The 12,801-nt window shown below is 41.3% G+C and overlaps 1 protein-coding gene across 2 annotated transcripts; it reads right to left on the bottom strand.

Moving 5' to 3' along the window:
- Nucleotides 1–286: 286 nt before the first annotated feature.
- On the bottom strand, nucleotides 287–11,282 carry LOC106565448 (cyclin-dependent kinase 4). 2 transcript variants are annotated; one of them, XM_014132594.2, is made up of 9 exons: nucleotides 11,002–11,282; nucleotides 8,665–8,733; nucleotides 8,177–8,397; nucleotides 4,990–5,125; nucleotides 4,572–4,739; nucleotides 4,297–4,406; nucleotides 3,689–3,739; nucleotides 3,363–3,498; nucleotides 287–3,133 (listed from the first exon to the last, which is right to left on the bottom strand). In XM_014132594.2, exons 3-9 carry the CDS (start codon nucleotides 8,392–8,394, stop codon nucleotides 3,035–3,037), a joined length of 918 nt encoding a protein of 305 aa, XP_013988069.1. In that variant the 5' UTR covers nucleotides 8,395–8,397; nucleotides 8,665–8,733; nucleotides 11,002–11,282; the 3' UTR covers nucleotides 287–3,034. The 2 variants fall into 2 exon arrangements, with proteins under 2 accessions (XP_013988069.1, XP_013988070.1); XM_014132595.2 differs by lacking the exon at nucleotides 8,665–8,733 and having other exon boundaries at nucleotides 11,002–11,260.
- Between the last annotated feature and the right edge of the window lie 1,519 nt (nucleotides 11,283–12,801).

Genomic DNA, 12,801 nt, shown 5'->3' with positions numbered 1-12,801 from the left:
AACCTTAATGCTTCCTTCTCCGCTACAACAACTTTCCTATTAAAATGTCATGATTCAAGAGCTTGGCTTATACTATACAGTCCTTTCATTCTTCACTTCTCCAAGTTGATGTGAACCTGTAGTCATTTCAGATAAAAGAAACAAAAACAAATTAGCGTACAAGAACGAGATTTCTTAAAACACACTTTGAATGATCCAAGAAACTGAAAACAAGGGATAGAAAATGTGTTTCCCAATTACACCTAGGGCATTTCTGGTATACAAAAGGTACGATTAGAAACGGCTGTTTTAGTTGATGATTGGAGCAGCTTTATTAGTCTTTGCAGCACTTAAACATTGCAAGGTGTTCTTGGAATGAAAGGGAGGGATACTTAGTACAGAACAACACATTATTTGGCCCGTAAACACGTAACAAATGCCACTTAGCTGCTGTGTCCTTCCATGTGCACTTTTTATTTAAGGCCCAGTACAGTCAGTGATTTTCCAGTGTTGTGTGCGTGTACACACACACACGAAAGTGTGTGAACCCTTTGGAATTACCTGGCGTTCTATATAAAAATTGGTCATCAAATTTGATCTGATCTTCATCCAAGTCACAACAGAGAAAAATAGTGCGCTTAAATTAACACAAATTGTATTTTTCTTGTCTATATTGAATACATAATTTAAACATTCACAGTGTAGGTTGGAAAAAGTATGTGAACCCCTTAGGCTAATGACTTCTCAAAGCTAATTGGAGGCCACTAACCTGGAGTCAAATCAATGAGACGAGATTGGAGATGTTGGTTAGGGCTGCCTTGCCCTATAAAAACCTCACAAAATTTGAGTTTGCTATTCACAAGAAGCATTGCCTAATGTGAACCATGCCTCAAACAAAAGAGATCTCAGAAGACCTAAGATTAAGAATGGTTGACTTCGATAAAGCTGGAAAGGGTTACAAAAGTATCTCTAAAAGCCTTGATGTTCATCAGTCCACGGTAAGACAAATTGTCTATAAATGGAGAAAGTTCAGCGCTGTTGCTACTCTCCCTAAGAGTGGACATCCTGCAAAGATGACTGCAAGAGCACAGTGCATAATGCTCAATGAGGTTAAGAAGAATCTTAGTGTCAGCTAAAGACTTACAGAAATCTCTGGAACATGTTAACATCTGACTAGTCTACGATACATAAAATACTAAACAAGAATGGTGTTCATGGGAGGACACCACGGAAGAAGCCACTGCTGTCCCCCCCCAAAAATACTCTGCAAACCACAGAGGTGCAGCAATGTGCACCTGGATGTTCCACAGTGCTACTGGCAAAATATTCTGTGGACAGATTAAACTACAGTTGAGTTGTTTGGAAGGAACACACAACACTGTGTGGAGAAAAAGGCACAGCACACCAACATCAAAACTTTATCCCAACTGTAAAGTATGGTGCAGGGAGCGTCATGGTTTGGGGCTGCTTTGCTGCCTCAGGGCCTGGACAGCTTGCTATCGTCGATGGAAAAATGAATTCCCAAGTTTATCAAGACATTTTGCAGGAATAACGTTAGGCTATCTGTCCACCAATTGAAGCTCAACAGAAGTTGGGTGATGCAACAGGATAATGACCCAAAACAGAAGTAAATCAACAACAGAATGGCTTCAACAGAAGAAAATACACCTTTTGGAGCAGCTCAGAGTCCTGACCGCAACCTGATTGAGACATCCCAAGAATATTGCTGAACTGAAACAGTTTTGTAAAGAGGAATGGTCCAAAATTCTTCCTGACCGTTGTGCATGTCTGATCAGCAACTATAGAAAACGTTTGGTTGAGGTTATTGCTGCCAAAGGAGGGTCAACCAGTTATTAAATCCAAGGGTTCACATACTTTTCCCACCCTGCACTGTGAATGTTTACACGGTATGTTCAATAAAGACATGAAAACGTATAATTGTGTGTTATTAGTTTAAGCAGCCTGTGTTTGTCTATTGTTGTGACCTAGATGAAGATCAGATCAAATTTTAAGACCAATTTATGCAGAAATCCAGGTATTTCCAAAGGGTTCGACATACTTTTTCTTGCCACTGTGTGTGTGTAAAAATATATTTCCACACAGAGGTTGGAATAATACTGTGAACGTGTGAAAATAATAATGCCCTTTTAGTGTAAGAGCTGTGAAAGTAAGAGCCTGAAATGTCAGCCTTTTTTGGTGGAATGGAATTTTGGCCTACCTGGTGACATCACTAAGAAGCTATTTTGGTAGAAAAATATCACAGCAAGGTACTTCAATTGTTAAACAGAAAAGACTTGATATTGTAATAAAAATGTATGCATTGGATCTTTAAACTATATTAAAATAACCACACAGGAGGACAGTTATTCCATGTTGTGTGTGTGTGTGTGTGTGTGCGCAACCTGGTCTCAGAGCATTTCTTATTATTCTGTACATAAAACCGAGACACTCCATTTAATATGATGAGTCACGTTTCGTATGGTATGAATTAATTTGTGGACTTCAAATGAAATGTTACGAATTGGAAAAATGTATGATATGTTAGGAATTCTATCTAGGTGGCTAATGTTAGCTCGGCTAGGGGTTAGGGTTAAGTTTAGGAGTTGGAGAAGGGTAGGTGGAAAGGTTAGCTAACATGCAAAGTAGCAAGGAGTTGAAAAGGTGCTAATTAGCTCAAAAGTTGTCGGTAACGAGATTTTAAATAACTATCGGTCTTATGTAACCATACCAAACGTAATATATTATACTAATTTGAGTGTCTCGTTTTTAAGTTTATTATGTTATGTCTAGTCTATGAGACCAGGCTGGGGAATTCATTTGAGGAATGCGAGGGGAGTCAAGCCTTCTTCAGGTTCATATCCATATTGGTCCTTGAACTCCACTTCTCTACTCCTATACATTCTCAAGGGGTGCAACTGGCTTCTGTAGTAACATTTTTAAAAAAGGAACCACAACAGGGATCTGGCCTGAAATGCACTGAATGACAATATACACCAAAATGGAGTCAGGGTTACCATTCCTCACGGTCCCATCCTTCAATGTCATTCACTGCATTTCAACCATTTGTCACTTCCTCCTCATCCTCCTGGAAGTAAGGATGTTCTTGAGCGTTTAGGGCAGAGATTCTTCTTAGAGGGTCAAAGGTTAGCATTTTCTGTGGGAACAAACAGAACGGCTAGGTTTACAAATGTGACTCAAGTAGAAATTAAAAGTAGGGTTTGTCCTATCTTTATCATAGCTTTTACAGGTGTTGGTCTGGGTAAATAAATACACTTTTAGCCAGGATTCACATATACAATTTTACCATTTAAACACTCCCAAAAAGTTATTTTTTGACCAAACAGAATACACCCCACAGCTGGTTAGAAAACCAAAAGTTTCACCAAAAGCAGCTCTGCCCCCTGCTCATTGATCTCAGGAACGTAGTCTGTGATTGGGCGGGGGCTGATAGGACTGAAGTTGTGTCGTGAGAGGGTGACATCAGCAGGCCACTCCTCCATGGGTGGCAGGCCAATCACACTGTGGAATGGCAGACAGGAAGGAACAAGCCAACCAGTCAGACAAGTGTTTCAGAAAGAATGAACAGAAGTTAGACTGATCCAAAGTGGCAAGGACTGAGTCCCGAAATGCCCTGGTCAAAAGTAGTACACTATATAGGGAATAGGGTGCCATTTGGGATACAGGAGTGGACATTTCTGCCCATACTCACTTGAATATCTTTCCCAGTTGGTCCATTTCAGAGTCTCCAGAGAACAACGGTCTACATGAGAAAGTTTGGATTTTGATTAATGTGATGTTGGCCAACTTCCCCTGCTGTGACAAGCAGTACCGTCTGTCTCTCTGCCCCCATATAGTCTTATTTTATTGTGCTGACCTACAGCCATGTCTGTGGGAGATTACAGGGGCCAGGGCTGACCCTCCCCTGTGTACACTGGTGTGGCCTGGCCGTTAGCGTGGAGCCATAATGATAAGAGAAGAATCCCTGAGTCCTAGTTAATTGGAGTGCCACAGCAGTAGACTGCTATACTTCGATTTGACCACCTGGTGGGAGCATAATCACAGAAATGAGAGCTCGGTCACACTACAGTCAGAAACAAATTAGGTTTTTCTTGCTCCGTTTCCAATGCGGTAACTTGCTGGGTGGGATATAATCTATTAATCCAGTGGGCATCTTTTAGAATATCAGACTCACACACACACACATATATATATATATATAACACATACACATATATAATTTATATTGCACAGAGAAAACTATTTAAAAATGAATGTCCCAGTATGTCAAATAAGCCTTCTCTAGCCCTGACCACTCACTTGCGTCGGAACATCTCAGCAAAGATGCAGCCCGTGCTCCAGATGTCCACCGGCGTGGCGTAGGTGGACTGGAGCAGGACCTCAGGAGGCCTGTACCACAGAGTCACCACCTAGGGCAGACATGGAGGAGACAGACGTCAATGGAGGGGCAGTTGAGAGAGGTATGAATATCTATGCCAACTGCAAAGCATAAGTAAGCATTATGGTGAATGCACAGAGACCCTTTCCATTCTCAACCAGTGTGTGTGTGTGTGTGTGTGTGTCTGTGTTCCTACCACAGGGGTAAGGGCCATGTGGCAACTGTAGATCCTGGCCAGTCCAAAGTCGGCCAGCTTCACCTGACCACGGCTGGTGACCAGGATGTTCTCTGGCTTCAGGTCCCGGTGCACCACACGGTTCGAGTGTAGGAATGACAGGCCGCACAGCAATTGACGCATCAGGTCCTAACACACAGGGGGACACATTTAACATGGGTACCAGGCTCGCTCCACACAACGGTCCAACATATCCAGCCAGATAGAGGGCGACCTGTAGACCTGCCAAACACTGAAGGGCAGGGGCCAGTCAAGTGACAACAGCCAAGGTAAGATCATTTAAAGGTTTGTTTTGGATGTACCTTCCCTTTAACATGGTTTACAGGGACCTACTATGTTTATTTAATGTGGTTTACAGGGACCTGAGGGGGCTTCTTACTCTGATGTGGCTGGGGGGCAGTCCTGGTGCGGGGGCCTTCTCTAGGTAGGTCTTCAGGTCCTGGTCCACGTGTTCAAATACCAGGGTGACTTTAGTCTCCTGATCTGTCCTCAGGGTGGCACACACGTCCATGAGCCTGATGTACAAACACACACACACACAGAATGAGCCTAGCGTACACATACAGTCAAACATCACACACAGACACGTCCATGAGCCCAGTGTACACAGAGTGTGTGTGATAATTCGTCTGAACGTTCCATGGTTGAATTTAGAATTCCTCAAGGTTCTGTGCTTGGACCCCTTTTTTTAATTCTTTATACATGCTACCCCTTGGTAATGACATGCACTTTCATTGCTATGCTGATGACACCCAATTGTTTTTATCTTTTAAACCAGACGAAACTTTAAAGTCAGCCCGCCTTGAGGTGTGCATCACAGACGTCAAATACAGTTATAGTGCACTGGCACTGTAGCGTTTTTGTACTTGTACATTTTATTTAATGATCTCGAGAATGGATGTGCTCATGATGGCATTTAATGTCTGTTTTTATGTGATGAAGCCAAACACAAATTTCCACGTTACGTTGACAATAAAGTTTCTAATTAGAAAACATTCTACTTCTTGCTTTTAAATTCTCGCAAGACTGAAATGATGGCACTTGGCCACAAGAAACTCAGTGTCAGACCTCACCCTCAACATTGATGGTTACCTCATTACACCAAACATGGTTGTTAAAAATCTTAGTGTCACCTTTGACCCCGGCCTCACTTTTGACAACTACATAAAAAGCATATCCAAAACAGCATCCTTCCATCTCAGGAACATTTCCAGAATGACACTATCTCTCAAACAGATGCAAAAAAATTGGTCCATGAATTTGTTTAATCTCCAGTTGCTCAGACTGCACTATTAAAAGCCTACAACTTGTACAGAACACTGCAGCTCGCATTTTAACCAACACTAGAAGGCACAACCACATCACTCCAGTTTTATCAGCACTACACTGGCTGCTTGTAAAGTATTGGTTTGATTTTAAGATCTTACTCTTAACATTTAAAGCACTGCATGGCCTTGCCCCCTCTTATCTGACAGACGTGCTCGTTCCACACAATCCAGTGAAGGTGCTCCGCTCCCAGGAAGCCAGTTTGAGTTGATGGATCTTGCACATCCCCAACTTTTAAATTAGTGCTCGTCCACAACAACACCGCTAAATTAATATAGGGGAAATACTGATGTGTGGGATCTCTTAATAATCAGTCAAACAGACAAGCTCATGGTCAATCACCATAATTTGAATGAGAGGTGAGGCATGCCATGGTGAGCCAGTCACTAGCTAATAACCTTTATAGAACCTGCTTATCACAGACATACCAGTCAGTTTTTAGGCATTGCAGAGTTCTTATGTAGGGTTTCACAAGATACAGGTGATCAGGTCAAAACTAATGTCACAGGCTACAAGTCACAACAAAAACAACACAATGTGTCAATGAAAGCGTTTGACTGTGTTTGTTCATGTTTGTGCATGTTTACGCATTTCAAAAGGTGCTATTATGTGTGAAGTAGAAACAATGAACGTGCATGCGTGTATTCCATTCGTTCCCTTTTTACCATTACAATTGTATGGTTGAAAGTGAGACTGTGCGGTTTTGTCAGTTAATCCTAGATCTACACAAAAGTTGGCGTGGGACGTGAACTAATCTCAAAACTAGACCTCTTTCCTGGCTGGAGAACATCTGACAATCTACGAACTATCACTATAAATAAAGGTTCAATGATTAAATGTGTTCTTCAAACCTCTTTAGAATGGCATGATTGCCAAAGTTTTTGTATGCATTTTCAGCAATACCAACTACCCACTGAAGACATTCTTTAAAAGATAAAAAATAAATAAAAAAGTACACTTGGTCATAAGACTTTATATGGGCAAATAAAATTCATAGAATGAACACACAACCCAACCCGTTTACTTGCGACATATAGTTAAATGCACTAAAGAGGAACAATGGGAACATATTAAAGACGTGCACGCTCATCCCCAGAATCTTTTCACGTGTCTATTTCCAAAGGATAAAGCTAAGAACATTAACAACTTCATAGTTAAGAACATTACTATAACAATATGGAAGAAAATAAACATATTCTACACAAACCAATATCACTTTCTAAAACCACAACCTTATGGAACAATCCTTGGATATCTTTTCAGAATTCACAGATAAAAATGGTCCACATGGAAAACTAAAGTCATAGAAACTGTAAATGACTTGGTAACAGGAAATACATTTATTTCCATAACAGAATTCAAAAGTAATTTTGGACTGACCAATGTAGATCATTTCAAATACATGCAACTTAAAAAGTTACATATCACTATTTTTTTCCCTTTTGGACATTAGAGCAACCTTGAGGGAATCTTATTTGAGTCAGAAAAAGGATGTTCATATGATAGGTTTTGTATATCTTCCCTTGCAGAGAGTATATCCAACTGACAATCTCTTAGGAAAAAAAATGAATTATTGGAACCAAGACTAAAGAACTGATGTTGGCACAAGATGGAGGGAAAGTTGGAGCATAACTAACAATCACAGTTAACGAAAATGTACGCCTAATCCAGTATAAACTAATCTATAGGATGTATTATACAAGAGACAAAATGAACAAATTCTACAACAACGGCAGAGTCATGTCTTAAGTGTAAAACTAATAATAACTCAATAATCCATGCTTTCTGGGAATGCTATAAAGTCCGGAAGTTGTGGGCAGAGCTAGAAAGTTTGTTGTCAGCAGTATTACAATGTAAACTTACTTTTAATCCGTCTGTCTGCATATTTCAAGACATGGCATATGGGGGTGTAGTGAGATACCCGATGGGTTGGACGATTCTCTTCTCATCACTCATCTTGAAAAAACATATACTAAAAACTTGGAAATCAATCAATCTGCCATCATTAACACAATGGAAAAATGGAATGATTTATTTAAATACTGAAAATGTGTGGGCTACGGAGAGAAACAAAATGGTGCAGTTTCAGGCCATGTGGCGGAAAGTTATGCGGGCGCTGGAGATGGGGGTGTGTGCTAGTGGGTCTGTGTAGGCGTGATGTAGTTGATGTTTGTATGATGTTGTCGTTTGTATTGTTTATAAAAAAATAGTACAAAAAAATTGAATAAATGTGTTCATACTTGACCACGTTGGGATGATCAAACTGCTCCAGTCTCTTCAGCAGGGCCACTTCTCGGACCGTGGAGATAGGGAGGCCATCTTGGTCCGTCTGGACGCGAACACTCTTCAGAGCAACAAACTGGCCGCTCTCCAGGTCCCGAGCCTTGTACACCGTTCCGTACGCACCCCCTCCAATCTCTGCCACTGGCTCGTACTGGACCCCACTGCCCTGGGCCATGTTCTGGTTGACAGACAGGCAGGCAGACAGAAAAATAGGTACGTATGACTACATTTTCCTTCTACAGTAAGACACTGTCCCCTCCAATCCCCTCTGTCACCGTGCTCTTCAAAATGGAGGTCCACCTGTCTTAGATCCAGGCCCCTCCTACGATCTTTCACCTTCTTGTGCACTAGACCTCATTAGCTGGGGTCACCTCTGCATTCCAGAGCGGAAGAGGCTGTCGGAAAGTGCGTGTGTGTATGTGACTGAATGGGGTTGGAATCTGACCTGATATTCAATGAGACAAGACTTCAGTCAACAAGACATTCCAGTGGTCAACCACACAGCACAGGCTCCCTGCAGACATAAGTTCGAGAGGGGGAGAGAGAATGACTCAGAGACATTAGACAGGAGACAGAATGATGCCAGCACCATGGCGCTTTGTATTCCATACAGAAATGAAGTAAGTTGTGATCAGTCTGCATACTGTACAAAGTATGTAAACAAGGAAGGAAGTAGGCTAAATGCAGGAAGAGTTGCCTAAGTCACCTTATAACTAATAATATATGGGTAATAATGTGGCCAATGTTATATTGACAGGGTGTATGCCATCTAAATTATGTTAAATAGGGGTGCAAACAGAGGTAGTTCCACTGAATGGAGCAAAATGGAGGTTGGTTTCTCAGACAGAGATTAAGACCAATCCTGGACTAAAAGGCAGATTCTCCACTGAGAATGAGTTAGGAAGACTAGGCTTGAATCCAGGATTAGTCTTAATCTGGGTCCGGGAAACCAGCCATAAATGCTTTTACCAAATTGCCATCCTTAGCTCCTCCCAGAGCCAGCAAGTACACAATAGGTGCATGCTCAGCCCCCTGCTGTACTCACTGTTCACATATGACTGTGTGGACATGCACGCCTCCAACTCAATCATCAAGTTCGCAGACAACAACAGTAGTAGGCTTGATTACCAACAACGACGAGACAGCCTACAGGGAGGAGGTGAGGGCCCTCGGAGTGTGGTGAAAGGAAAATAACCTCACACTCAACATCAACAAAACAAAGGAGATGATCGTGGACTTCAGGAAACAGCAGAGGGAGCACCCCCCTATCCTCATTGACGGGACAGCAGTGGAGAAGGTGGAAAGTTAAGTTCCTCAGCGTACATATCACTGACAAACTGAAATGTTCCACCCACACAGACAGTGTGGTGAAGAAGGCGTAACAGTGCCTCTTCAACCCCAGGAGGCTGAAGAAATTTGGCTTGTCACCTAAAACCCTCAAACCTTTACAGATGCACAATTGAGAGCATCCTGTCGGGCTGTATCACCGACTGGTACGGCAACTGCACCACCCACAACCGCAGGGCTCTCCAGATGGTGGTGCGCTCTGCATAACGCATCACCAGGGGCAAACTACCTGTCCTCCTGGAAACCTACAGCACCCGATGTCACAGGAAGGCCAAAAAGATCATCAAGGACAAGGACTACCTGTTCACCCCACTACCATCCAGAAGGTGAGGTCAGTACAGGTGCATCAAAGCTGGGACCGAGAGACTGAAAACAGCTATCTCAAGGCCATCAGACTGTTAAACAGACATCACTAGAACAGAGGCTGCTGCCAACATACAGACTTGAAATCATTGGCCACTTTAAAAAAAATGGAACACTAGTCACTTTAATAATGTTTACATATCTTCCACTACTTATCTCATATGTATATACTGTATTCTATACTATCTATTGCATCATCGCCTATGCTGCTCTGACATTGCTCATCCATATATTTATTATTATTACATTCCTTTCCTTAGATTTGGGTGTATTATGTATTTGTTGTTGACTTGTTAGATTACTTGTGGATATTGTTGCACTAGAAGCACAAGCATTTCGCTACACTCTCAATAACATCTGCTAACCATGTGTATGTGACCAATAAAATTTGATTTTGTTTAAAGGTGGTCAGTCACATGGTTCACAGGTGTATATTATCAATAGGCCATGATGGGGCATATGACAAATGTATATTGTTCTATATGCAACGCTACATCAAAGACCATCTGAAATTTGTTCTGAATTATTTACTGGTGTGGTCCTATATTCTACCCAAGAAAAAAAAGGTAGGACAACTTTCATTGTTAAATCTACATACCTCCAATAAACAATTTAATTATATGTAGTTGTCCTAGTATTTTCTCATCAAATAAACTTCTAAGCAAGCAAAATTAGCTAATGCTATCAAAATATTGGACAGAGCTCGTGGCATAAAGCATGAAAACGAAAGCACCCCCTCGACACGTGGTGTTCCTCCATAGTTCTATTCTCAGACAACACAGAGAACAGGCCACAACACTTTTCAAACGCAGTTTAACATCTGACGTGGCAAAAAGTCGTATATGTTAAAACATGGTTCTATGTTTATTTTTGGCATAGCAAAACATGGTTTTAGCGGCAATAGCAAATTCATGCAACAAGTTGTGTAGAACTTGTGTGATTATGACTTGATATGTAAACAGTGCCCCAAACTAGCAGGAATACATTGCAACAAGCGACATTTCTTTAAGAAGTATTTTACAAGATGATGTGAACATAATTTTAACTAAATTGTATGTAATAGGCTACTTACCACGTGTCTTTACGTTTTATTTAACGTTAGCAGGCTATACTGCTACATTTAGTGCATGAACGAAATCATGTTTTTCACTTGGTTCTTCTTACCAAACCACATTCGAGGTAGGTCACACAGACTTTACACCAAACTGGCAGAAACTGTTGCGGATGTCTTCGATCAAATCATTCGATTTAACTTCGGCCTTACTTCTTTTTTCTAAACACTCTGGCAAATCACTAGGTAAAGTGGAGGCGCTTCCTGTAGCCATGCAAGGCGGGGCCAAATATCCATATACCCTCTTAAAAAATCATGACAACTTTGCAGCATGTTTTTTATTTAGGTGGCCATCCACTAGTACATTACACTCTGTTGAATGATACATCTGCCAATTACATGTTAAAGTGTTCATAAACATTATGAATGAATGAGTGCACAGTGCAGAGAGAGGCAATAAGTGGATATTTTAAAGTATTGGATTCTATTATGTGCTAATTCTTAGTATTTTTCCTCATGTAAGACTAATAATTTGGTTTATTTCCTCCAAAGACAATGTATATTATATACATTGAAGAAGAGGGTGTGACTCCTTCGCCCCGGGCGCGCGCAGAGCTCCATGGCTTGGTGAATGAGGACCGTGCACCAAACCCCTCCCAGCTCTTTCTCACGCTGCGATTGGCGGGGAACTGCTGTTGCTAGGCTCATCCACCAGCCATGCATTCCAAATGAAGTATTCAGAATGAGTAATTTGACTTTTAGTTAAATAAAATTAATACTATACCGTATTAACAGAAACACAATTCATAGTAAAGGGATATAAATCATGCCCTAGGCCTTTAGCAATAAAGTTAATCATCATATAAAAAAAGAAACCTGAAATTACCAGGCTTGGGGATATTTTTATATACTAGGCTAGGCTATAATGCATACTGCAAGATGTTTTTAGTGAAAATCTTTCAATGCATAATTCTCCAGTCCATACAAATAATCACATTCTTTACCCATCTGCCACTGAAGTCAATGGTCATGTTCCTGCCCCACTATGCTGCGTTCAAGACAACTCGGAAACTCTGACATTTCCAACATGGAAACTTTTTATAGAAAGATGAGCTCTGAGTTTCCCACTTGGAAAGTATCAGAATCAACCAATAGGAAGCTCTACGCAAAAGAGTCACAAAAAATTGAAATCGGGAGGCTTTGAGTTTCCGAGTTGTTATGAAAGCACCACTAGAAGTTATATTGCATCAACCAATTGTTGTGCCACATCATCGACTGTGCAGTCGGCATCAGATTGCAATATCATATGATGGGTTTAGCTGATAGATACACGTATCCAAGCGTTGTGATATCTGGCAGGCATCTGCAATGTAGTTGGACAGGAAAACAACCAATGTCAGAGTCCCAGATTACTTTTTTTGTTCGATTGAGATGACTACTTCAAACTAAAGGTATTCCAGGGTCCAACCCGGACCCGATATGCATGTATACATTTTTACGTATAGAGACCTGTTCTGAACGGACCCGAAGACAACTAGACCCGGTCAGATCCAGACCCGATCCGATCAGAGTGAGGGAAGCAAAAGAAAATTAATTTTTATGCCTACTTTATTAACCGGGAACTGATAAAGTGTGAGAGGAGGGATAGAGGTGCCACTCTAGCAGCCAGGAGGGGCCGTACTGTGAGGTAGTGACAGGGTGAGCAGGGAGGGAGAGACGAGAGACACCAACCAACTAAGCCAACTCGCGCAATAGTAGACTAATAGCTAGGTTATTTATCATCAAATATGATTATGTAGTACCTGTCTTGACTGCATCAAA

This window comes from Salmo salar, chromosome ssa12 (assembly GCF_905237065.1).
Source record: "Salmo salar chromosome ssa12, Ssal_v3.1, whole genome shotgun sequence".
NCBI lineage: Eukaryota > Metazoa > Chordata > Actinopteri > Salmoniformes > Salmonidae > Salmo > Salmo salar.
This window is presented reverse-complemented; position numbering and strand designations above follow the sequence as displayed.

Coding starts and splice junctions, on each gene's coding strand:
- LOC106565448 (XM_014132594.2), bottom strand. CDS start 8,394: ATGGCCCAGGGCAGTGGGGTCCAGTACGAGCCAGTGGCAGAGATTGGA. Junction 3,740..4,296: donor GCTGAGATGTTCCGACGCAA/GTGAGTGGTCAG, acceptor TTTCTCATGTAG/ACCGTTGTTCTCTGGAGACT. Junction 3,134..3,362: donor AGGGGGCAGAGCTGCTTTTG/GTGAAACTTTTG, acceptor TTGTTCCCACAG/AAAATGCTAACCTTTGACCC.